The following is a 26,250-nucleotide window of genomic DNA, read 5'->3' on the forward strand; positions in this document are numbered from 1 at the left end:
ACATGGAGCCTCTTTGCAGGGATTAAAAGGGCTGAATTAATGAACTGTGGGAAGTCTTAATGAATCACCATTACACCTAAAGGCAGGCAACTAGTATAGGCCATGTCTTCTAAACTGCTCTGAAAAGACAAACATTAGATGTATATGTATAGCTCAGAGTGTGGACACCCTGCTGAATTTAATTACATGCCTATTGGCTAAAAGACCTGACATTTATTCCCGGATAATTTTCTTAGGTGAGCCATGATTTTACAAAAGCATAGTCCTTTCACTTTTATTAATGATACCACCTACAACGTATGACTCTGGGGTCTGAAGGTGAAGAGGATATTGAAACATATTCTACATCTTTATTACCCTCAATGGACAGTACAGTATTTCATTCATCAATCAACCAACATTATGTATTATAATATTATATAATATTGATTTCAGCATTAATATTTATTTATAAATATAAACAAATGGCAGAACATGTGCTACTAAAGGCCCTGTCACACATATCCGTATGACAGAAACGTATGCCGGCGTATACAAAAATTTGTCAGAGTCCAAATACGTTTCATCGGATCGGAAAAGTGAACATATATAACATTACCGAACGTACCCAACGTGTGCTTCATAAGATATGCAGACGTTGCGTTAGACATACGTGAATACGGAATACGTACGTAAATACAGTATGTGAATACTTACCTACGTAAATATAGTACATAAATACCTACGTGAATACCTACGTGAATACCTAGGTCACTACGTTAGAGGTACGTTAGATATAGGCTACGTCGGCTGACGGTGAACCCTACAGCCAATGTATTGATAACGAGTGGATAACCTATTCCTACCCTATGTTAAGATTATGCCTGACGATGGAGTAACTTATTAAACATGTTTCTACAGTACAGCTAGCGTTCAGCATGTTAGTCGTTCTCCAGCATCAGCATGACGTGAACCAGATGGCACTTTTCCAGCTTCGTTGGCCAGAAGCTCTGATACGTTTTAAATAAGTAAGTGATACGCTATCAATGTTTGACATACGTATAATAATTCATTATGTATACGTTATGTATACGTCAGCTACAACACCGCTGTGGAAAAGTTGTACGTATTTGGACTCTGACACATTTTGACCTACTTTTCATATACGCCGGCATTCTGCCATACGGAACTGTGAGACAGGGCCTTAAAATACCCATTTGGTAAGAATGTGCTATATAAAGGCTTTGTTATAAACACAAATGATCATGTGTGACTATACTGTAGGCCCTTATAAGGAAAAAGTGATACTTAATGTTTTCTGTTCTCATCTAAACACAAAAGTGGCACCAAAGTCCCAATTCAATATCATTTATTTTTTCACAAATCAAATGCAGATTTCCACAGACCGTGTTAATACATCCTACAGATTTTCAAACATGGCTTCTTTTTACAAGAAAATCCTACTCGACACTGTACATTTATTATTTTAGTGTGATAAACTGGGAACATTTTAAAAGTAGAAGGGAAAAATAAAAATGTTGGGATATATATATATATTTCTAGTTCCAGTTAGTCTCTAAAATTGAGACATATAGAGCAAAAAAAAAAACAGTACAAAGTCATTTGAAGCATACTGCAAATAGGAAAGAATACTGTTCTATTTTACAATAAAGACTATTGCCAACACGTCCCACTCAAAGGTTGATAGTATTCAGCCATTAGTAGAATATAAATATGGAATGTTAACCTTTCTGATTCCCCTCTTTAATAAATGCAACAAATCAATCCTCAGATGTAAAAGCATCGTGGACAGTCTTTCCTCTGTTATCATATGAAGCAGTTGTGGTGTTTGAAGGGAGATGTTTGGACCCCTATCTGATGTGGTACAGATTAAGTTGAGTTTACATAGCAGGACATGTTACTTTATTGAATAATACAATTCTTAAAAACATCTGGAAGAGAGATCGTTTTGCCATAATGACAGTAACCAGATGACAAGTTGTGGTGGAGCAAAAGAAAGTGAACACAGAGGAAACACTGATCACATTAGTACAATCCCATCCAGGGAGTGAGCATACATGTGCAGTGCTTAAAAATGTCCACAGCCATAGATTTAAAAAAATCCAGTTGTGAATGTAAGATGTTGTCAAGGTGAACATTGTGCATTTATTTGGAACAGTGAAACAGTTTGGCTGAAATTACTTTCTACGGTTTCTATTTGTACGGCTCTTTATACAATTCAACAGCATGGACCCCACCCAGGTCAATTTATAAAGTAGAGAAACAAACCATATCTTGTTCGACAGCCGCTGAGATTGTCCAAATGTTCAGATGCAAATCAAGTATGTCTAAGATGGGTATTATTAGCACTAAACATGGCTGCCTCTTTATTCTTTGTCACTATAAAAACAAATGTGGTGCACACTAACAATCAAGGGAACAAAATCTAAGTTTCCTATCCAGCAGTTTTAAATACTAGCTAGACAAGAAGGGAAAAAACGAGTGTGAATCCTGTCCCTTCAATTTCCAAACATATGTACATCAAGGCCAATGTAAGGCAATGCTAAAAACACCTCCAGGGTCCCACAATTGAACATGTTATCATTCTGTAGTATATAAAAATGGAAAAACATCCATTAAATATTCATGAATCTATATTTTACTGATTAGAAAAGCTAAAACAATGTATAAGACCAAATCGTGTTAAATCTTACCATGTTATTTATTTACAATACCGACCAACCTTTTATTTGTTGCTAAAAAATTGAGTTTGTTCAACTTGACAAACTAGATAAAGCAACAAAAAAAAAAATCCTTAAACTGACCAAACAGTGTTTATCATTAACAATGTAAAGCGGCAGAAACGTACAACATCTTTGCAGAATTCTATTATAGCGCGATTTACTGTGGATTTGGAGCAAGAAATCTGACATTTCAAAGAACTGAAATATAGCTTTAAAAAATGTGAAAAGAGAGATAAAGGGATTGAAAGATAAAATGAAGACAAACATTTCCCCTCCACATGCACATCCTTGTTAGGAAAAGACTCAAAGCTGGTAAAAAGGGCTGTCAGATATAAAGCAATTACGACTGCACTAATCTTACTCACTAGAAGATCCTCTTTAAGTCGGAGCACAGAATTCATTCTGTTCAGCAACAAAGGCTTCGCCTACTTAAGTCACACTCTTATTTTATACAGCACGGTACATTTAAGTGGCCCGTTCTTTTTGTGCAGCACTAGTGGTTAGGTCACGCGGCATGGTCACGTTATGAATAAGAACATGCATTTAAAAAAAGGAGGTCTACAGAGCAATATTAGAGTTGTAGAACAAGTGTGTGTGTGTGTGTGTGTGTGTGTGTGTGTGTGTGTGTTGATGCTCAATGGTGGATTTTGGTAAAACTCATCAATGCAAGGGCTTCCTGTGCTTTGACACTAACAAGTAGACCTCCTGCTGTTACTGGATAAAAGATTATGTTAGAATACATGTCTAGCCAACCACAACTCTGCAAACTATTTTAAAGTATAGTGTGATGGCACCCCTGATGACACATTTTAAATCTCATTGTAGCCATCAGATCTCCACTCTATCCCTACCGATGAGCTGAGCGGTGTCATCATCAGTGTGGTGCCCGTCCTCTCCTGCGTCGTCACTGTCCGAGTCTGTGTCCTCCAGTGGGGAGTGGTAGCCTTCATAAACCAGGATGGGTGAGTCGCAGTGTGCAGGTGAGGCAAGGCACTGGGCAGTAGTGGTGGCGGTGATGGCTGAATAGGCCCCTGGGCTCCCAGTGGGGGACCCCGGGTTGGATGGTCGAAGCAGAGGAGTGCGCTCCGAGTCTGCGCCGCCCTCCGTTCTTTCTTCCTCCCCGCGTTGTCCAGTTTCCTCCTCAGACTCGGACTCTGAGTGCTCCATGTTGTTGCGAGTGACGCGCTGTTTGCACACAGGACACGTCTTCTTGGTCTGTGTGAGCCACGGGTCGACACACTTGCAGTGGTAGGCTGACAACAGAAAGAGTGGCAGTGAGCAGTGTTTTTTTTTTTTTTTGTCAGCACGACGCAAGGCTGGGCAATCTCAATATTATATTGATATTGTAGACTAGATTAGGTCTTAGATTTTGGATATTGTAATATGGCATACGTGTGGTCTTTTCCTGGTTTTAAAGGCTGCATTACAGTATAGTGTTTTTATAACTTTTTTCAGACTGTTCTATCATTGGATTTCCCCCCCCCCCCCACTTATATCCACATAACTGATGATTATTTATCAAAAATCTCATTGTGTAAATATTTTATAAAAGCACCAATGGTCAAACACAATATCAATATAGAGGTATTTAGTCAAAAATATTGTGATATCTGATTTTCTCCATATTGCCCAGCCTTATCGTGATGCCAACTTGAACAATAAACACATCGCAGAAGAGTGCGGAATTGCAACCAGGAATTGTTTGAGTTAGTTGAAAGAGAGTATCGGTAGAAAAATGCACTTTAAAAAGCAATTATCATTCTTTTTTTTGTATTGGTGCCTTTTGTGTTCAGTTCAATTTGATCAATAAAAGAGTGTTTGAAATAATTTACTTTCACTTTGTGTTTACAAATGTCATTTATCAGTAAACTGAAAGCAGCAGCAGGCAAGGCAGACCTGATGACACTTTAATATGTTGATTTATGGTAAGTAATGTCATTATCGCAATATTCAACAAAGTAATCGCATTTTTCTCATATCGTGTAGCCCTACTGCAGAGCAGGCAATTTCAAGTTTGGAGAAAAGGGGATAATGTTCCTTCATGAACATTCCGATTATAATTTTGTGCTTTTGAAGATACACTAGGTAGGGGTACAAATGTTGACCTGTAAGAAAGGGTATATTCATGCACGGTCTGTGTATCAGTAGAGGTTTTTTGCACTGTAACGTACACATTTCATGATATCATATCAAATATTTACCATGCGAGCAAGGTAAAACTCGCAGCTTGTCTCCTTCTTCATAATCATCCAGACAGATTGCACACACATCATAGTCATCCCCTGAAACAGAAGAGAAACGTTTTCAACTTAAATCATTCAAATATAAGTGAAATGTTATTTAAATTCTTGGGTAACATTTCAGCACAAGAAGCTGCTCTGTAAGTAAAAACCTGCAGAAGATTATAGAAAAGACTTCATAGACTTTAAATGCCCATGCAGGAATTTAATCAATTGGGTCTAATCTTTCTTTTTTTAACAACATCTTACAGTAACAGTGAAAACAATTCAATCTCATTACCTTTACTGAACTTGTGGATTGGAATACGCTTCAGTTGTTCCTTGGACAAACGATTTTTCCTCAACCTTTTCCTGTACTGTACACATCGAATAGTCTGAACAACACAAAAAGACAAAGTTACTGATGACGTGAGAATTGCAAGTTTGCATTTAGTGTTTGTGTAGAACCCGAAAGCTCATAGTAAGTAAGTAGGAAGTTGATTTGGAAAAAAGGTTTTCAGGGGACTTAAGCTTACTAAAAAGATGCGTCTACTGAATACATATAGCATCTTAACAGATCATTACATGGCTCTAGCTTTGCTGAAATATAATTGTTACTATTTTAAAACACAAAGCAGCATTTATAATTAAGGCCCATGGTTAAAGGGAGGCATCACATCATATCCATACTTACCAAGACAACACACATCACGAGAATTATCATGCCAACTACTCCAGTGAAGGGAATAAGGTAGTACGAGAGTGGAAAAGCAAACTCCGGCTTGAGGATCACATAGGCCCTGCGGATACCAACATTGCCATTAGCACTCGCACCAAAAAGATCTGTATGTATTGGTCTGTGAACATCTAATGGTGGTAAAAGGTCAGTTTAGTCTAAGATTATTGATTAGTTTGGAAAATTATTTTTATACCTTTATTTCTGAAAGCGTTTTTTTACTTACCCTTGTTCTGGAATTATGAAATTCCTGAGAATTTGCGAGGCATAGTAGCTGGTGAATACAGAGGAAATGTCAATTTCCTCTGCAATAGTTTCTGGAAAATAAAAGACAAAACAATATTTAAATGTTAGCCATTTTAGTTATATGATGTACATTTTGAACTTATGTAAATGTTATAAAAGAGAGTTACCATTGCTGTAGTTCATATTGAGCAGAGTGTCGGAGTACATGTTGTGAACGATTGCAGCACTGTATCCAGCTTGCTGTGCGTGCAAGACCTGAAAACCAGTTTGTCACATTAGACATACACCTCACATTTGCTTTATAGACACTAAAACATACTCAGTGTTACTCAAAACAGACCTTTATATCAAAATTGCAGTCATAGCGTCTGATGAGAGCGATGAATTTGGTAGTGTTGGCATTATAAGATGGTGGCAATGGAGGAGGGGGGTCTATTGCTGTACAGCCATTAAGTGGACGGGTCACCATCAAAACTCCCTTTAACACAAAGAGGAAGAAAAATCACCATTAGAAAAAGACTGTGACTTCTACTTTTATGTATGCAGCCTTTCTCCAATACTCTGCTCTCACCATTATTCCATCCTTAGGAAGAGGGGAACCAAACAAGGCAGGCAGGTCCTCAAACAACATGGAGGTCATATTGCTATAATGCTGCAAAAACAACACAAGAACTGAAATTATCTACAGGACAATTTGAGGAATCATATTTATAGCTAAAGCTTAAAGATTACTTACAGCATATATATAAGCATGTGTAGGTGAGGAAACCAGTACGCTGCAGAAAACCACCATAAGGACATTCAATCGAGCTCCCGTGCACCACACACCAAGCGGAGCCATCCTTGCTTGCTTAGAGTGACACTATCAACTGTGAAAAAGATATGAAAAGAACACATCATAATCAAGAGTGAGTAATCAGTCGCAACCAGGAAGAAATGCTGGAAGGTAGCCGTTTGACTACAGCCTTGCATTAACATACTAATGCAAATAGACAATTCAGGTGGTAACATTTTGTAAAAAAACACATGGTTATGCAAACAAGGAACTGTATAACTGGCTCACTAGCTCTATTGTCATGGAGTAGCAGAGCAAACCTAAGCAAAGTACTTTGAAAGTGATCCTACTACTTTGTGAGAATACAAATGTCCTCTCAAGACTAGGTTTTTACAAGCAAAAGGACATATTATGGATAAAACAATAAGTGAATTTTACTTTTAACAACAGTCTGCACAGGTTTGCTGAGAAATGTTATTAATTCTCTGCAAAGCAATCACTTTAATGTTTCAAACTCCTTTCATGGCAGGATGTTTCTGTTGTTACCAATAACTACATTATATTACCTCTTAAAATCTTGATTTCCCCACATTAATGTTGAGTGTAACACTCCAACCCTGTTGGTGATCTTGTTTGCAATTCCAGGCAAATTAACTGTGGGTAAATCAAATCTATAATTCAGCAACACTTTACTGACATGTAAAGAGATCTTAAGAGAACCTGGATTTAGGGTGGATCAAATCTCGAGAGCTGAATGCTCACAAGCTAAACTGAATGTCTCTTTGTCTGCTTTTACAATTTGATTTTGAATATTACAAAGCATGATCAACACACCACAATTTACATTTGGAGGTAGCTACTCATGTTGCGATACATAATAGTGCATAACATTATCTTGACCTCATCTGATCTGGTTAACGCTGCCGCTTTGGTATGCATGTAACAGTAACTTATTTGATTACAGTAAATCAGGTTTAAGAAGCAAACTGCAATAGGATAAGGGTACAATAAGAGCTATGTTTAGGTTAGTTGTGCTGGTAGGCAAGATGTTAACACAAAAAACATGGACATGTTCACGTGTCCTGGGGCCTATAGGCCTACTGTATGTAGGCTACTTCGTGGCACAATTAAACCACAACTGACGGTATGTTTAATCAACGTGACACATTTTGTTGTTGTAACTGCCTGAATGAAGTTAGTGTTGAAAAAATCTGCTGTGTTACTTTTGTCGCAATGCTAAACCTGTTAGTTATGTGGCTAGCTAATGTTTCACCATCACGTCCTGAGAAACCACATGACTTAACTACTGCTACTCCTGGCAGGCGATTAGCTATAATTAGTTACGTTAAAGTCGTCTAACACACTGGACTGTCATAACAGTTATAACCTCCGGTTTTGGTAATGTTCCATACAACAACAAATTACAATTACAATAACATATCAAAGTCATATGGGTAACTGTTAATGTTATTGTGTGTAATTTAGTTAGTCACGTACCTTAGTAGTCTTCTATCGTGAAGGTTGTAATCTTAACCCAGTCGTCTCACTTAGGTTTCTCACATGTCAGTGTAATAATCAACTTAGTTTTTCTTTAATACGTTAGCTACTTTCTCGACAACCCTATAATACCACAAGAAAACGGGACGGGAAGGATTAACGTTAGCGTTCGGCTAGTATTAGCAGATGTTAGATACCAGTCCCGTGACAGATTACTATACGTCTTCTTTGTAATCCGTGTACATCGTATCATACACAGTTAGTAGAATATAAACAAAGAATATGTTTGTCCAACACAAAGGAGACACTTTGCCTGTGTGCTCGGTTTCCCAAAGTTGCGTTAGCTTTCTGGTGGGTTTGTTTGTTATTGCTTCTTGCGCTTTGGCGCTTCTTCGTGTTGTAATGGTAGATTGACACTCACCAGCATCCTGACGCACAGCGCCACCAGCGGCCACAAGGGCGAACAGCAGGCTTAATGTTCCCCTGTAGAAAACCATGAACAGTGCGCGCTCATAGATAGAATAAATATAGAATAAATAAATAAATAAATATATATATATATATATATATATATATATATATATATATATATATATATATATATATATATATATATATATATATATATATATATATATATAGATAGATAGATAGATAGATAGATAGATAGATAGATAGATAGATAGATAGATAGATAGATAGATAGATAGATAGATCTTTATTTATAACGAGGGAAATTGTTGTGCAACAGTTGCAATACACAGTAGGAAACAGTATAAGATTTACAAAACAAAAATTTACAAATAGTGCAAAATGTTTTGTACAAATATATATATCCATAGTAAAATGTAAGAATAAGATGAGGTGGGGTAAGGTGCAATATTCAACAAGATGAGGTAAGGTGCAGTCTTTGGCCAGATAACAATATAATGATGTAAGGTGCAGTATTTGGCAAAATAACAACATAAAATCACAAGATAAAAATGACCAACTCAAACTATGTATGAAAAGGAGAGAGAGAGAGAGAGAGAGAGAGAGAGAGAGAGAGAGAGAGAGAGAGAGAGAGAGAGAGAGAGAGAGAGAGAGAGAGACAGACAGAGAGAGACAGAGAGAGAGAGAGAGAGAGAGAGAGAGAGAGAGAGAGAGAGAGAGGACCTCAGGTCACTATGTCTCCTCTGTCCCTCTCACAACCTGAGGTGGATGCGTTGTAAAGTCTTATAGCCACAGGGGGAAAGGACATCCTGTGGCGTTCTGTAGTGCATCTTGGTGGTATAAGTCTGTTGCTGAAGGTGCTCCTGTATGAGGACAGCACATGGTGGAGAGGGTGAGTCATTGTCCATGATGCTCTACAGCTTGCACAACACCCTCCTCTCTGACACCACCGCTGCTGTCAGAAATATCTGATCATTATTGATCAAATTGAGCATGTTCTCATTATTTCATTATTTGATTTGACTTCATTTTAGAGGTGACTATCAGAGGGGTCCCCCCCCCCCCCTATGAACCTGAGAGCTGTATTGTCTGGAGTGTGAGTAAGTGTGAGTGTGTGAATGTACATTTAAGCTAAAAGGAAAAATGTTACCTGCCTCTCCGGGAACCATCACCTTACCGTGGTGGAGAGGTTTGTGTGTCCTTATGAACCTAAGAGCTGTGTTATCTGGAGCCTGGTGCTCCTGGTAGGGTCTCCCAAGGCAAATTGGTCTCAGTGGGGCTTACCTCTATGCACAGACTTGGCTGTGGAACCGTACTCCTGGATAGGGGTTGGACTCTATTCTTCTCCGGAGTTGCCCAAGGTGTGAGGCGTTGGGCAGGTGTGGGGAGACTCATTAGTCCCCGGCTGAGCACTGCTACCCTCTAGTTCACCCCGGTGGACGAGAGGGTTGCCTCCATACGCCTTCAGGTTATGGGGGGGGGGGAACTCTGACTGTTGTTTGTGCCTATGCCCCAAACAGCAGTTTGGAGTATTCGGCCTTCTTGGAGACCCTGAATGGAGCCCTGCAGAGAGCTCCAGTAGGGGACTCCGTAGTCTTGCTGGGAGACTTCAACTCGCACGTGGGAAACGATGGAGACACCCGGAGAGGCGTGATTGGAAGGAACGGCTTCCCTGATCTAAACCTAAGCGGTCGTTTGTTGTTGGACTTCTGTGCTAGTCATGGAATGGCCATAACAAACAACATGTTCGAACATAAGGATTCTCATAAGTGTACGTGGGACCAGAGCACCCTAGGCCAAAGGTCAATGATCAATTTTGTAATCGTATCATCTGATCTGAGGCCGCATGTTTTGGATACTCGGGTGAAGAGAGGGGCGGAGCTGTCAACTGATCACCATCTAGTGGTGAGTTCGATCAAGGGGTGGGGGAAGACTCTGGACAGACCTGGTAAGCCCAAACAGGTAGTGCGGGTGAACTGGGAACGTCTGGAGGAAGCCCCTGTCCTGGGGATCTTTAACTCACACCTCCGGCGGAGCTTTTCAGACATCCCTGTGGAGGTTGGGGGTATTGAACCTGAATGGGCGATGTTTAAAACCTCTATTGCTGAAGCTGCAGTGAGGAGCTGGGGTCTCAAGGTCTTATGTGCCTCAAGGGGCGGTAACCCTCGAACACCGTGGTGGTGGACCCCGGTGGTCAGGGAAGCCTGTCCGGCAAAGCAGCGGGTGTGGGAGAAGTTCGGAGAAGCTATGGAGAAGGACTTTCGGTCGGCACCAAGGTGCTTCTGGAAAACCGTCCGGCACCTCAGGAGGGGGAAGCGGGGAACCCTCCAAGCTGTGTACAGCAAGGGTGGGACCCTGCTAACTTCGACTACGAAGGTTATCGGGCGGTGGAACGAGCACTTTGAGGAACTCCTGAATCCAACTAACACGCCCTCTATGGTAGAGGCAGAGCTGGAAGCTGATGGGGGACCATCGTCAATTTCCCTGATGGAGGTCACTGAGGATAGTCAAACAACTCCACAGTGGCAAAGCCGCAGAGGTTGATGAGATCCATCCAGAAATGCTGAAGGCTTTGGGTGTTGAGGGGCTGTCTTGGTTGACACGACTCCTCAACATTTTCGTCGAAGTCTGGGACAGTGCCTAGGGGGTGGCAGACCGGGGTGGTGGTTCCCCTATTCAAAAAGGGGGACCAGAGAGTGTGTGCCAACTACAGGGGTATCACACTTCTCAGCCTCCCTGGTAAAGTCTACTCCAAGGTGTTAGAAAGGAGGGTTCGGCTGATAGAAACCTCTGTTTGAAGAGGAAAAATGCAGATTCCGTCCTGGTCGTCGGCCAACTCTTCACTCTCGCAAGGATCCTAGGAGTATGGCCATCCGGTCTACATGTGTTTTGTGAATCTGGAGAAGGCATATGACCGGGTCCCCCGGGTGATACTGTGGGAGGTGCTGCGAGAGTATGGGGTGAGGGGGTCACTTCTGAGGGCCATCCAATCCCTGTACGCCCAAAGTGACAGTTGTGTCCGGATACTCGGCAGTAAGTCGGACTCGTTCCCAGTGGATGTTGGCCTCCGCCAGGGCTGCGCTTTATCACCAATCCTGTTTGTGATTTGTGTTCTTTCCTCACCCAGACTGCTTGCACTCTGTATGATTATTGAACCTTCTTTGCAAAGAATAAATACTCCAAAGACAAGTTTATTTCTCAAGAATCTACATTTCAGTGTAATAGACTTCACTGGTAATTTGTAAGGACTTAATTCAAACTTTTCACGACAGAAGTATTTGGGTATTGATTCAAGTTTGCATGGCTGTGTAATGGGAAAAACATGCATGATTTATGTGTTAATGCTAGACATTTCACAAGCTGAAGACCACCAGTGCTATTCAGTCTGCACTGTTCTGCTTTGGCAAGACCACCCACATTGCTTCCAAGGTTGGTGTAACAAGAGGCTTCCTCCAAATGACAACCGCAGTAGGTGTACAACCCACAGTGTCTCTGAGAAAGGTAGCTTTGGGGGAACGAAGAGCACTCAAAGCTGGCAGACCCCCAAAAAGCTCTAGAACACCTATACAATACAAAAGGAGAGCAAGAGGTGTGACGCACAATTTGTCATTCTGTGTGCAGGAAAATACGTCATTGGGGAACACACAGGGAGGTATTCGGTGGGATGTAACGAAGTATGTCACAAGGCAGAAGTAATGGTTTTATTTGCTTTTCTTACATTTGATATTTATGTGTGCTGTGGCTATATATATTGGGTTTTGAATTGTTTTTTATTAGTGTGCTTGGTTTTATTTGCATGCCTTTTACTTTGAAATGTACTGTAATCTTAATTAGTCCCTGCTGCTGGACATGTAAATAATTACCACCAACTACCTGCATTAATTTCACTGCCAACAACTGCTTCTCTGTTATTGTTGAAATATAACATATACAATTTCTGATAAATGAAAAACTTCATCTGTCAAGGATCGATGGCTATTGATTCATCAGACCTTGCTAACACTAATACCAAACTGTGAAAATACTCCACTACAATAAAAAAAGTAAAATTCCTGCATTCAAAACCTTACCTAAGTAAAATGATGTAAGCATCATCAGAAAACAAGGGATAAGAATTATGATAAGCAATAGCATCTTCCCTTTCAAACAACAAATACATTTAAATTCAGTTCAACATTTGTAAGTACAATTTTAAATGTTCCCTGTTAGTGTTTTACAAATAATGTTTAAAACATGGCTGTTTAAATATATATTTTTAGAGATTACATTCGTGATGTGATGAATATGATGCTCGCTTTCCTGTAGATTAAACTATCCAACAGTACAATGAGCTCAACATTAAACATCTACAGCAGTAAAATGCAATAACCACATTAATGCATTAATGCAGACGATGCTTTTTCAAGCTGATCCATGTTTTGTTTATTTAAGAATCCATTCCGCTAAAGAATGTGGCTAAAGATGCTTTATATTATTGAACAGTCTCTGATGTAGTGCGTTACCTTTGTTCAACGCACTACGTGAAAACGTCATCTTTGGCAGCATCGAGTACTAGCTAATCAGAGTCCACGGAGGGCGGGTCATGACTTCACTACAGTAGGATTCGTAATAATCGCCTCCGGTACAGTAGATGGCGGCATGCACCTTTTTAAACGTTGATTTGTAGTCTTTCAGTAAAACCAAAGAAGAAGAAGCACCCGCGTTGTTTGTAACCAACGATGCTCAATAACGTTCAGCCAGCGGTTACTGTGACGACTGTAACTTCGTTGGCGAAGTGTCTGACACCGATAAATATTAAATATTATATGGTAAATTAGCTGTAGTAAGATAAGTCTACTCTTACATTCACTCAGACACCATTAATTTATCTGCATAAGCTTAAACGCGTATAGAAAAGTTATGCTAATAATGGCAGGAAGAAGTTAGTTAGCCATCAAGCTAACATGAGAAACGTTGGTGACAGCTATCTGACGGGTAACTAGTTGACTTAACTGTCCATAATGGAGGATAACTCGTCTTGTTCTTCGGTGGTCACTGGTCTTTCTCAAGTGTCTTTCCTCCAGAGGACGTTGGAGCGGCTATCCTCCACGCAGTGTCTGAAAGTAAACACTGAGGAGGCGGCTACTGTCGCTGTCATCGCACTTCAACGGTACTTATCTGAGCAAACCCAGGGGCAGCAGCCCGACAGCTACAGCTACGACGTGACGGTCACTGACGGAGTGTGGCGAGCCAAATGCTATGTTCACCCTGGTTTAAATCACCTGGTGCACACAAACATACTGAGGACTGGGACTGATATCAGCATCACGCAGTGCTCTTTTGTTTACAACGAGAGGAGACTGAGACACGGTTACATCTGCATTGAAAAGCTCAGATGTGGCGTAGAGAGGTCTGCTCTCCTACCCGCCATAAATGATGTTAATTCACTGCCCATGCTAGTCAAGCATGGCATGGAGAGGAGTGTGGAGCTGCAAAGTAATGTTCCCCTCCAGGTGAGCCGCAAACATTACCTGTCTTTGTGGCACAACGAAGACCCAGAGGGAGACATCTGGACCTCAGGGTCTCACTCATCTGACACAGTGCTGGACGGTGAGACACTCTGATGAACCCTCTGTCACGCACTGGTCTGTTTACATCATGGCTTACATTTACACCACTGGGGTGGACTTTGCTGCTTGGCTTTTCAGCTGCAGGGCTGACCTAAAACCTCTAATATTTTTAGGATGACAGTTGGATTAAATATAAGTTACACACAAGGCAATTTAGTGTATTTAATACGTTGGATATGATGCAACTTACAATTATTGCAATTATGAATGTTCTTTTTTGATTTATCTCATGGGTAACACAACTTAACAATGGTGAAAAATGCCCATCACAGTTTCTCAGAACACTCGTTTTGTCTGACCAACAGTCAAAAACACAAAACTAATGCTTCTTCTTGCGAAATGTATTTAAAATGTATTTTGAATGAAATCCTGAAGATGTGTTTTCCACAATGTCTTCTTTTCAACAGTGTCCAAGATTACTCTTCTTAGTAGTCTGGAGTCATGCTTTAGAAACACATGGAAACCTCTCCCTCTCCTAGTGAAGATAATACACAAATCCAGATTACGATATTATGGCAAGTTTGGGCTCAAGATTGATTATCCGTACCAGGTGAGTTTGAATTCACTGAGCCTCAGTAACAAGACGTGAACAGGATCTCACATTTATATGTTGTGACAGAGTGTGGTCTACTTGTTTTTCACCTCATGCTTCGTCATATTTCAGGCATACTTTGAAGTCGCTGACCAGAGTGGGACGATGTCCCTTGTACTTTGGAACGAACTTTGTCCAGAGTTTTACCAGCGACTGAGCGTAGGCACAGTGTTGTACATCCAAAATTACACCTTAAAGCAGAGTTATTCAAACCGGTCACACCCACAAATGGACCATCACAGAATGAAGACCTTTAACTCTGTAGGTATGTACATATTTACTTCTGAAAGGGCTGGTGAACCACAGTACACCCCAAGCTTAAATGTAATATCTTCATATGTATTTTTCCAAGAAATCTGCCTGAACCCTCGCAACCCTACTTCAATCATCACTGTGCTCTCACCAAAGAGTGTACTGCCTCAGTGGGGATTGCCTGAGGTTTCTTACCAGTTCATCACCAGGTAATGAACGGCCATCGATCAATCTAAAGTTGAACATTTGTCTATCTTTATGTAGCACTTAAGTTGTGTACGCTATGTTCTTTTTGTTCATACAAATACAAAAGACATTCTAACTTATTTCAGTTTCGTTAAATAAAAAAAATAATATATATATATATCTCTCTCAGTACCAGTCAAAAGTTTGGACACACCTTCTCATTCTCATTGACTGGTACTGTACATGCATACATATACACTGTATACACACAGAGCCAGGGGAGGGGCGTAATATTCCAGAAAAAGACTACAGACTTTCCAAGATTAAAGTTGTAAATGTAACATAAAAAAACTTGGATATTCTCTGAAATTATAAAGTTATTAATTTGCAAGAAAATACTTAGATTAAAGACACTCATTAACGAGAATATAAATCAATCAAGTAACCCCATGGCTTCACTTTGCAAGGTTGAATTTCCAAGTATCTTTTCCTAAATTTTCTTGTCTTGGAAATTCAGATTTTTATTATTGGAATGTTACACCCCTCTCCCGGCTCCGTAATTATTATTATTATTATTATTATTATTATTATTATTATTATTATTATTATTATTATTATTATTTTAATTGTATTTTTTATCTTACCTACATAGACCCTAATATGCCTTTTTGTATGTATCTTACAGGTCAGAGTTGGACAAATTATCCAACAATTCTGGATGTGATGTCATTGGTTTGGTGACATTTGTTGGGCGTGTTGAAAGAGTGAAGAGTAAAGGGAACAAGGGTAAGAAATCTATAAACTGGAATTTATATTTTAAAACTGAAGTTTTAAAAAAAAAATTATTTCAGTTATTGATGATTGACCATGTTGACCTTTTAGGCCCAGAAAAATTCTGGACGCATCGCTGGATCCACGCGGTGGATGGAACATCGGACCGCCCTTTTATCCTGGAGGTCTTTTCCTCTTCCCAACCAGAAGTCTTCAGTCATATATGTCCAAGTAAGTCACATGTATCGGCTCCTATCTGATAGCTCTGCTGCCACACTTGTTTGCATTTTCACTTCAGTCTGTTTATCATCTTCTCTTCCACAGTGACCTACCTGGTGTGCACTCAGATGAGAGTTTGTCAAGTGGAAGGTTCGTTGCCCTACCTCACAAGCAGCTGCGAGACTGAGACGTTCATCACAGGTCAGCACAGCTGTAACAATAAGGACCTGATAATGTATGTGGTGACGGTAATGGTAATGGTTATCTGTCTCCGCAACAGGCTACCACAAAGGTCAGCCATATGTGAGTGACCCCAGAGTAAAGAGCTTCATCCAGTGGACCAAAACTCTGAAGGACAACGTTGTCCTCCAGAAGACTGCTGTTGGTGGTCATTATTGCTACCCTCGTCCCCCTCTGAAATTTACCCAGTCGATGGCAGATTCCTCAGGTGAGGGAGAATGCTTTTATTACCGTAATCAGAATTTATTTTTTAGTATCTGGGTTAGCATTTTCCTGCAGTTTTGTGACAAGATACAGTGTGCACGGTCCAGATAAATTATTTGCACTAAATGTATCTCAATGCTTAATGTTTAGTTGAAGATAATTTTACATACAATTTATTTGAATTTCCAAAAGCTTTTCTTCCAAGCTACCCATAAGAAAACAATTTACAGACATCTTTTTATTGTGTAAAGTAGCATATACAGTATACCCTGCACATAAATCCTGCATCCATAGACCTTTTTTGTTTTAAGACCTTTTTGCTCCATCTTCAGCTCACGTTCCTCTTGTTGCTGCGGCGGACTTGAAGAAGGAGTTAGAGACCCTCCAATATAGGGAACATAAAAAAGTTGCAATTCAAGGACAGATCGCATCAGTGCGGTACATGAAAAACCCAAAGACCACAGAGTCTGGAGGAACAGATGAGAAAGAGGTAAGGGATGTTATTTCAAAGCATCCTTCCAAGAGTAGTAAATATTGAAACTGTAAAATAAGTACACTGATTCCTTGCAGGTGCCAGATGTTTCTACTGATGTGTGTGAACAAGCTGAACCAGATGCACACAATCATCCCTCAACAGCTGAGCAGATTTTGGTGGCCAGTTTAACTGCTGAGACAACTTCGGCAAGAGGAAGAAAAAGAAAAATTCTAACAAGGTACGATATGACTCTTGACTAAAAGTACAGTACAGTACAGTAGGAGCACATGTCTAGCCCTTTAATTTGTTAATGAAATGCAAAATATCAACATGTTTTCTAGAAAAGCCAAGCAGTCCTCCTTGAATCGTTGTAGCGTGTCAGTAAAAAGGTACTGAAGAACCAGCTGGTAGTATTCATCTGTAATCTACTTCAATCATTCTGAGCTCATTTGTTTCTGCATTTACAGGAGACTTAAAGATACAGAGGAAGGACAACAGCAGGAAGAAGAAGAGAGCGACTCTGGATCCGAGGACGCTCAGGATGTGGAATGCGGACGACAACTGCAAAATCAAAGTGAGTTGCCGGAGCTACAGCTTCACTGCGGTGTACCTTACACACTCTGATACCTTGTCACACTGACGCATTTGTTTCCATCAGACTCTGATATAATATCTTGGGAAAGCAGCAGTTGGCCGAAGCAGCGACAAGAAATGTCTGAACATCTGTGTCAAGGCGGTCTGTACCGGGACAGCGTGTCTCGGAGGTTCACGTTTGACCAAAAGAACGTCCTCCTGCAGCGGAGTAACCTTCAGCCAACGCGGTGGACACCAGAGCTGAGCTCCGACACCATCCCTCCTGTGGTTTTCCCAGGATACTACCAAGTAACAATATTAGGTAAAGTTTTATCATAAGAATTTATCCGATCTGTGATGCACAAGAAGTTAATTTTAGCATTTCTTTCTCTTTGGTCCAACCTGAACATCCTCTTGTTCCCTGCATAATATTATGTCTGAATTCTTCATATGATGTAGGCCTTGGTTCTGAAAAGCTCTCTAAAGTGGACAAAAAATTGCCATCTAATTCGGTTAGTCCTGAATAAGTGCAGACCTCGCTTACTGGCCTTTATGTTTTGATTATATTATCTTTTGGTCGTTAATGAGTCACTTTGAGTGAGGTAGAGATCGGCTTTCAGCGGAAACCAAGTTGCAGTCAGAGGTGTGGGTCACATTTAGAGAACACACCAAACATGATACAAATATAACTGTATTGCTAACAAAATACTTCACCCCCAAAATGACCATTTGTATATCAGTTACTCACCCTGTGTTACTTTGAATTCCTCAACAATGTTTTTCTCGGTGAACGAAGAATCCAAAGACAAGACAATTCTTGATGAATTGAAGTAAATTGGGGGTGCGTTTAACAACGGCAGTCCCAACTCTCACGGACGAGTATCATGCCTTGTTGAGTTTTACTTTAAAAGATGACCAAAATGACCTGAAGAAAAAGAAAACTATTAATTATTAATTTCATATGTTTTTATGCTGTTAGACTGTCAGCAAAGAAAGATGATGACGACCATCAAAATCAGTTTTCCAATTTTCTTTTGTTTGATCTTTTTGACAGGCATAAACAAGCAGATAGCCGTGGATGCTGCATATTTTCCCGTTGTGAGCTCAGATGAGCCCAGGGCTGTCGGTCTTCCTCAGGATCCCCATGGCAACACGATGCTGTCCTGCCTCTCATCAGGCTTCCTCTCTCCGCTCAGCGACACCGCCAACCACAGCGAATCAACACTTCCTCAACCAGGTACTCACTACACCGCTGGAGAAGAGGAGGACCAAAACACATTAATTTCGGCCTTGATACATGCAGACCTGGGAAGTCTTTTATCACTAATACATAGCAGCATATTTAGATTCAATGTTTGTCTTGCAGAGGAGGTCTTGGGGACTGCCAGTGAGCTGGAGGACACACACGTTGTGTGCATCTTAGACCTTTGCCATCTGGGTGGAGACGAGGTGGAAGTCCTGATCAACAAGGTGTACAGAGTGACAGAGGTTTCTCTCGACTAAGAGGTATAGGTGTTCAGCTCTGTGAGAATATCTTGTAATTATTATTATCAGCATACATTAATCATGTCATTAGAAAGCAAATGTATTAATACCAAACCTCAATTCGATACTTGTAGTTTCTCTGATTACCAGTTACACATGTACAGTAGATGTCACATAATTCTTTCAATAATGGTTTTGTAAAGAGAAAAATGTTTGTGCGACCAATTAAAATGCTGAAATGCATAACATTGCATATTTTATTACCATCAGAATTCAACTGTGTATTTGACAGATTGCTTAGGCTATAAATAAGGTGTTCGCTTACGACACACTGCAAGTTTTAACAGCAAATCTTCACAGTAGACATTTTGGATGGCTGACATCAAATGAATCACTGTGAAACTCACAGGGAGGTGTGACAGTGGCTCATATGGACTGTGTTTACGTGTTGCACAATATTTAATCTAAGTACTGATGCCAAACCTTTTTCCTTCAAGTCTTTTTTCATAGATTAATACTAGCTTAGATTTCTGATGTGAAAATATTTTTTCATTGAGAACACACAGTTGAGAAAATAGTCGTACATAAATAATTTTACGATGCAAACGGTTTGCTCAGAATAACAATGTGTTTAAAAAATAATAATTTCAAATATTTCACAATATCCAGGTTGATTTATAAATAATTCAATATAACATTATTAATATCAATATATTTTAGAATGTAAACTTAATTTGTTAATTACTTTTAAAACAATATTAATGATATTTTTAAAGCTTATTTTGATGGTAAATACAGAAAGAAAACAAACTGCAACACAAACTTGAAATGCAAAAATAAAACAAGCCTCACTTCTAATAAGACACTTCATTATCTGTTACAAAATTACTTTAATTTTTTAATCATGTAACATACGTTTGTAATCTATTAGACATATAAAATACTATATATTATAGTTTCAACTTTTTTTTACATTCTTTTATACAATATATTCAATGTTTGTTTCTGCACTGAAACTGCAGAAATGGCTGTGCACCAGATCAGTTTTGTTCACATCCTGGCAAATCTTACACAGAAAGCAATAATCTCACTGCCCACACTTACATTTAAGGTGTCAGTCACTATTTTACAAATCAGAAAAGTTAAATGTGATTTTAAAAATCACATGCCTTCAAAAACAATGACACTCAATGAAAATCCCCATGAAGAAGAAAAAGCACTCTGAAAGTTGAAGAAAAGAAAAAAAGGTGCGGCAACTACTGTTAGGGAGATGGATTATTTACAATAACATCTGTGAAGCAATACACACTTTAAAAAAACCTATAAAAATCATCCAAACATGTGGCGGAGACTCGGTGATTTGTCCAAGGCAAAAATAATTCAGGGCTTAACCCACATCTGGAGCACAATGCATGAACTATCAACACAATTCACTCATAGCTGAGATTAATGAGCAGAATTTCCCTCGACCACCGTAGCAAAGTAAATAACAGTATGATGACTTTTTAGACAAACATGGACTGAGATCTTCCCTGCATGCGAATGCTTAGATGGAAAACAAACTCGAGGGGAAATTTCACTGCAGTTAACTGAAAGGTTGAACATTTTTCAAAAAAGTGTCTTTAGATTTCTTTCAGTGATTTGAAAAGAATTTGACAGATGGAGGAAAGTAAAACATGTAGTCATCTATGGCACCTCTGAGTTGCTGGCTGAGCTGAACTTTTAAAGGCAGTCTTTACTGTTACTCAATGTGGATGTAAATACATAAAGTAAGACTTTCCTCAACCGTTGATGTACAATTGCACTTTTTCTTGAAAGCTAAACAACTGAAACCCATTAAAGAAAAAAAAAATGCAAAATGAATTTTCAGGTTTAACTTTAGTCATTTTTGGCTGAACAACCCTTTAAAGACCACACAGCTGATTCTTAAAGTGTCTGAAATGCTGCTTGGTCATTGGGATTCTTCATTTCATCTTTTTTCATGATCACTGTGAACATGTGACTCCAGCGATAGTGTTTGGGGAATAACTACCACTCTGCACCACATTCCCACTGACACCTTAAAAAAAGATACTGCTGATAAACGGTTGGAGGAATGTTAGGACATTTTCATTAAAAAAATACTTCCATATAATTTACATGGTAGAGTGGCTTCTTATACACCTCTATATATACACAGTACATCGTACATCTGTTGGGGAAACATTTCAAACTATAAATTAACATTCTTCTTTTCTTTTCAAATTGTCATTGCACATAGGAAAGTGTAAACCGGCACTGAACGTACGTGTCGAGTGCTCTGTTTGTCGTCCACTGTGAACAGCAGCACCAGTCTTGACGGGGACCATGATGACGCAGCTAGCTTGATTTGTACAGCCGAGACCAAACTGTCGCATTGAGCATGAAGGGTTGCCTTTTATAAAGTGTAGCACAAGTTCCACAGTGAGACTTCCAGGAAACACTGAGTCATGAGAAATTGGAAACAACTACAGGAACAGGTTTAAAGATAGATTTTTAAAATCAAACGAAGTCAGACTCTGGCACAGGCAGTTTCTGTACAGTATACTGTTAGAGTTGTCTGATTGTCATTAACTAAAGAGAGATGCATGCGGGTTCTTTAGTGCGGTTTCTTCCTGGACGTTCAACTGCTAATCCGGCTTCTCGTTACTAATGTCCTCTCACCATTATCGCAGCGCTGCAAAATGAAGATTATCGTCTGCTTAAATTTATATTAACAATGATTGTGTGATAAGAGTGCAGTTTGAAGAGCTTTTTAGAAGTTGCACGTCAAAGAATCTAAAAAATATACGACATACTCAAAAGATTGTCATACAAAAAGCATAGTATGAAAAGAAGAGGATTGTAACCTCTTGAAATACTGACTCTTTTTGTCATCGCTGCATCTGTATGATACAATAATGCATTGGAGGTTTCTATATCTGCAGGGAAAATGTAATCTGCTGGCAGTATTTTTAGTTTTTAATGAGATCACATTCATCGTAGGAGGCGATGTATTGTTAGCTTGTAAATTAGCTCATTTGGTCACGATCAGAGCGTACATTTAGTGAATTCTCAGGAGGACAACAAAACTAAACAAATGCAGAATAAACAGGGTGATATACTGTTCACAAATATCCAGGTAGCAGGCAGAATCTCAACATATATAATCACCAAGCTTAAACTTCTGCAGCACTTAGTTGTATTCCCACACACACGTCAGCGGACTGTTCTTGCATTAAACCATTAATCCAGGTGGGCTGAGACATTAAGACCAGCGTTGACCTGTCCATGTCTAAATGAACACAAAACAATTAGAACCTTTGTAGTATAAAACGAGTTTTCTAATACCATATATCTTTCAAATATATATTTAATAAATAAAAATGAAGTGATTTAAGGGTTTTAGTAAATAGTTATCTTATTCACTATTAGCATTACAGTAAGAGTTTGGACTTACTGAAAAGCATGTAATATATATTTGTAATATATCCGTTTAAAAATCTAGATGTCTTTTGTTTAAATCTGATGCGGAAAATAATAAATGATGGCCTATGAAAATATAACTTTGTATTCCAAATGGACCCTAGCTGGATTTTTAAAGCCGTAATCGGACACAACCATCAAACTGCACCGTGGGCGAACCACGGGTAAAGGCACAAATGTTCCCCCTCGGGTAGCTTGTTTAAGGACTGTTGTTCTTCTCAGTGAAGAGAAGTGGTGGGACAGTTGTAGCATCCCTTCTTCACTCCCAGATTGAGGCTTTAAAAATCTAGATAGACCTTTCTAATAACCAGAGAATATTCCTGCCCCTCTATAGTGAACATACCTGCAAGTAAAACGTTGTTCTGTGGACGAAATGGGAACGGCAACTGAATTATTCCCATTGATGTCGACACAAATCCCTTTTGATGAGATGAACCATTTATATTGGAGCTAAAAATCTGACCGGGGGGATGATTGTACGTCGTGCGTAATAGAATAATAATTCAAGGGCAAAACTAAATATTCTATATTTAGGTATGGGGGGGTACGAAAGTGCAAACAGACATTTAGATGGAAACTCTTCCACATGGATGTGAAAGTGGTGTCTTCTTGAGAGCTTTGATAATCCACCTGTTCCAGCAGTTCCACTGATTGACCTCTGAGTGTAACGCGGGCCGGCGATGAAGGCCCAGCACCCCAGACCCTCCTTGGATCCTGCAGGTGACGTCAGGTCAGTGCAGCCTCTGCTTGTGGTTTCCACTCCGGTGATGCACAGACTGGCTTCTCATGAACATCAACAGTAAGGTCACGAGAAGCTAATGCTCCACTTTCGGGCATTTCTTTCCACAGAACTTGACGTCAGGTTTGACTTCCATATGCCACGACGTGCCGCCGCCAACACGGCGACAACACAGAGTTGAGATCTCAGTGCTCTAACATGGTCCACAGCGCTACCGAGTCAGCATATTTCTGAAGTCGGAAACACTGCCAGTCTGGTTTTGGGAATGTTGGTATTGCCTTTGTTGCTGTTGCGCCTGTTGCTGTTGTGCTTGCAGCAGTTGCTGTGTTTGCTGCTGCTGGATGTATCCCACAGTGCTTTGCTGGGAGACATTAGAGGTGTGTAAGAAGGCTGGAGTAGATCCACCGTGTACAAGTCCTTGAGCCATCTGTGGACATAAAAGGGAATATGAATATAATGTGACTGAGATGCATAACAAACATAACAAACAGTGCGTCATCCAAGAGCCACTAAATGAACAGTTATTACCGATGTCACCAGCTCTGTGGCGGCTTAAAAGCCCCGGTAACATAATATTGTCCTTTAACCCATTAGTAGAACAGGCTGGGTTGTGCTAAAGATGCATTATATTATAGGGTAACTCCATATGACATTTAACTTGGCTGTTGTTCTGTTATAATGTTGATTGAAAAATGTTGGCTTGTGAAAAAATGGCACAGAGAGAGACCATGAATTAAAGCCCAAATACAGAGACGTCACATTGTTGGTAATGACCTTTATGATCCATGGCTCCACACAACACAAATGTTTTTGATGGGGCTGTACCGATTCAGAATAGTTTGAAGCTTCATTCATAATCTTGACATTCAAAATTTAGCATTCAAATGCTGCACAGCTTTTTTCTTCTTCTTTTTTGCACATTCATTGCGTTTAAACCGAGTATTTCTGAGCAGTTGCAGATAAAGATTAGGCTACACTTATGTTCTTTATGTTATAGTGGTGGCTGCGTAGAATTGTTTCCAACTTGTGTGATCCAAAACATTTCCAATTACTCCAGAGCGTTGTTAAGTTAACCATAAATTACATTTATATAACCCCGATATAGATTTTTCGGGCGAGGACATCATAAATTATAGTGACAGAAAATTGAAGATTCATTCGAAAAGCTTAATAGAAGCTTTGAATGTGAAGTTACATTCAGCACAGCCCTAGTTTTTAATGTAACTAATCTATTTATTTATTTTTATGAAGATCTTGCAAGAAAATTCTGAAATAAAATCTCTGATATAGAAAAATGAAGCCAGAAAAAAGACATAATACACATACACACCCAATATGTTTGTACAGCCCCTTATGCCTCGATGAATGAATAATCAATATTTGACCAAATTTGAAAGCGATTACTTCGGCGATGCTGTTTTATCTATGATCTCTAAAGTGGCTCCAGAGTGTGACTCTAAATAAACGGATACAATATTCTCTTTGCTGTGCAGAGGGATCTAGGTCCAGCAGACTCACACTATTTCTCTATTGAAGGTTTTTTTAACAGCTGGTGGACTTGTGTTTCCTTTCTGGACAAAGATGATAAACAAGTCTGGATAAAATAACTTATCTGACCCTCACCCTAATTCATTTCAGATTAAATCACAGCTTTGCTACGAAGCTGAGGTTTTAGGATGATTGAAAATAACACAGATCTCCGACAGGCTGTGAGAATTACACAGGAGCTTGTTGCTGTGGTAACTAGGAATTCAGATGCATTGTAATGCCTAAAATGATCATAAATCAGTAAATACAAAGCCGCAGGTAACTGAACTGAACTGAGCAGTGTTATGCAACAAACCATCACATATTACTTAAAGTTAAAGACTTAAACCTAAGGATAGCAATTTACACACACTGCTGCATCGCAACACACCGTACCTGAAAGAACTGCTGCGGCTGCAGGGAGTGCTGAGAAGCCTGAGGCTGCGTCTGGTAGGACGACGGGGACTGATTTGTGATGAAACTATTGGGTGGGATCATTATGGGCGACGTGAAGCATGGCGAGGGCACGAGGACGGCATTGCAGTTGACCTGCTGCATGGAGAATGAAGGGGCGAGGATCTGCTGCTCCAATGTGTATCTGTTTGGAGGGCACAAAGAAGAATTTGAGTGAGAGAAAGAGAGAGAGAGAGTGAGAGAGAGTGAGAGAGAGAGAGAGAGTGAGAGAGAGAGAGAGAGAGAGAGAGAGAGAGAGAGAGAGAGAGAGAGAGAGAGAGAGTTAACAGTTCTCACATGGTTTGGGAGATGCCCATGTTGCACTGGGAAGGCTGCGAGGTGACACTGCTAGTGGGAACGAGCGTCTGCATTGGCTGGTTGAGGAGCATGCTGTGGGAAAATAAAATCTGTTACTGGAAGAAAACAAAACTCAAAGCAGGATATCAGAGATACCAAAGCCCCGAGCTGCAAGTAAGAAAAAAGATTCTGGTGATGCATTTTCTAAGTTTGCTTTAAATGGTTATCTCTGAAATTGTAAAACAGGTGGGAAAAAAGTTTTGCCAGGATACATTTTGTAAGATGAACAGATGAAAGACTTTTCTTTGGTCACTTTTTTTCACAATTTTTCAAAGGATACTGCTTATTTCGGCCACTAGAGGCTGAAGTGCACCACTGCCCCATGTTCTAAAAAGGACAAAGCGTTACTGTTTTCTTTCAGGTGAGTTTTAATTTCTTCATACCCTCTAAAGACAATACAATAATAAATTCACCTACATACCATTTTGTTTAACCTATTTAAATACTAATACTTATA

General features: G+C 39.7%; 3 protein-coding genes across 11 annotated transcripts in view; 1 reads left to right on the forward strand and 2 right to left on the reverse strand.

Annotated features, from left to right (window-relative positions):
• Window positions 1–1,331: 1,331 nt before the first annotated feature.
• rnf167 (ring finger protein 167) lies at window positions 1,332–14,263 on the reverse strand. Of its 4 annotated transcripts, none has more exons than XM_029448592.1 (10): window positions 14,139–14,263; window positions 6,661–6,793; window positions 6,496–6,576; window positions 6,265–6,402; window positions 6,092–6,179; window positions 5,905–5,995; window positions 5,637–5,742; window positions 5,244–5,337; window positions 4,925–5,005; window positions 1,332–3,976 (listed from the first exon to the last, which is right to left on the reverse strand). In XM_029448592.1, exons 2-10 carry the CDS (start codon window positions 6,763–6,765, stop codon window positions 3,552–3,554), a joined length of 1,209 nt encoding a protein of 402 aa, XP_029304452.1. In that variant the 5' UTR covers window positions 6,766–6,793; window positions 14,139–14,263; the 3' UTR covers window positions 1,332–3,551. The 4 variants fall into 4 exon arrangements, with proteins under 4 accessions (XP_029304452.1, XP_029304454.1, XP_029304451.1 ...); XM_029448594.1 differs by lacking the exon at window positions 14,139–14,263 and adding an exon at window positions 8,618–8,636; XM_029448591.1 differs by lacking the exon at window positions 14,139–14,263 and adding an exon at window positions 8,197–8,603.
• On the forward strand, window positions 13,208–19,477 carry radx (RPA1 related single stranded DNA binding protein). Of its 2 annotated transcripts, XM_029448584.1 has the most exons (15): window positions 13,208–14,217; window positions 14,645–14,787; window positions 14,902–15,094; window positions 15,182–15,290; window positions 15,953–16,053; window positions 16,150–16,269; window positions 16,363–16,458; window positions 16,538–16,705; window positions 17,034–17,191; window positions 17,272–17,414; window positions 17,518–17,565; window positions 17,644–17,750; window positions 17,835–18,071; window positions 18,804–18,986; window positions 19,116–19,477. In XM_029448584.1, the coding sequence occupies exons 1-15, from the start codon at window positions 13,629–13,631 to the stop codon at window positions 19,250–19,252; spliced, it is 2,532 nt and encodes an 843-aa protein (XP_029304444.1). In that variant the 5' UTR covers window positions 13,208–13,628; the 3' UTR covers window positions 19,253–19,477. The 2 variants fall into 2 exon arrangements, with proteins under 2 accessions (XP_029304444.1, XP_029304445.1); XM_029448585.1 differs by lacking the exon at window positions 17,518–17,565.
• Window positions 19,478–19,964: 487 nt separating this feature from the next.
• Window positions 19,965–26,250, reverse strand: part of npas2 (neuronal PAS domain protein 2) — a 49,262-nt gene continuing 42,976 nt past the window's right edge. For all 5 annotated transcript variants that reach the window (XM_029448579.1, XM_029448581.1, XM_029448583.1 and 2 more), the window contains exons 20-22: window positions 25,734–25,826; window positions 25,380–25,581; window positions 19,965–23,883 (exon numbers count right to left, since the gene is read on the reverse strand). In XM_029448579.1, coding sequence (XP_029304439.1) covers window positions 23,668–23,883; window positions 25,380–25,581; window positions 25,734–25,826 — 511 coding nt within the window. In that variant the 3' untranslated portion in view covers window positions 19,965–23,667. The remainder of the gene's footprint in view (window positions 23,884–25,379; window positions 25,582–25,733; window positions 25,827–26,250) is intronic.

The sequence above is a fragment of the Cottoperca gobio genome, chromosome 14 (assembly GCF_900634415.1).
Source record: "Cottoperca gobio chromosome 14, fCotGob3.1, whole genome shotgun sequence".
Lineage (NCBI taxonomy): Eukaryota > Metazoa > Chordata > Actinopteri > Perciformes > Bovichtidae > Cottoperca > Cottoperca gobio.

Coding starts and splice junctions, on each gene's coding strand:
- rnf167 (XM_029448592.1), bottom strand. CDS start 6,765: ATGGCTCCGCTTGGTGTGTGGTGCACGGGAGCTCGATTGAATGTCCTT. Junction 6,403..6,495: donor TTCCTAAGGATGGAATAATG/GTGAGAGCAGAG, acceptor TTTGTGTTAAAG/GGAGTTTTGATGGTGACCCG. Junction 5,006..5,243: donor AATCCACAAGTTCAGTAAAG/GTAATGAGATTG, acceptor CTTCTGTTTCAG/GGGATGACTATGATGTGTGT.
- radx (XM_029448584.1), top strand. CDS start 13,629: ATGGAGGATAACTCGTCTTGTTCTTCGGTGGTCACTGGTCTTTCTCAA. Junction 14,788..14,901: donor AGATTGATTATCCGTACCAG/GTGAGTTTGAAT, acceptor GTCATATTTCAG/GCATACTTTGAAGTCGCTGA. Junction 17,566..17,643: donor TGTAGCGTGTCAGTAAAAAG/GTACTGAAGAAC, acceptor CTGCATTTACAG/GAGACTTAAAGATACAGAGG.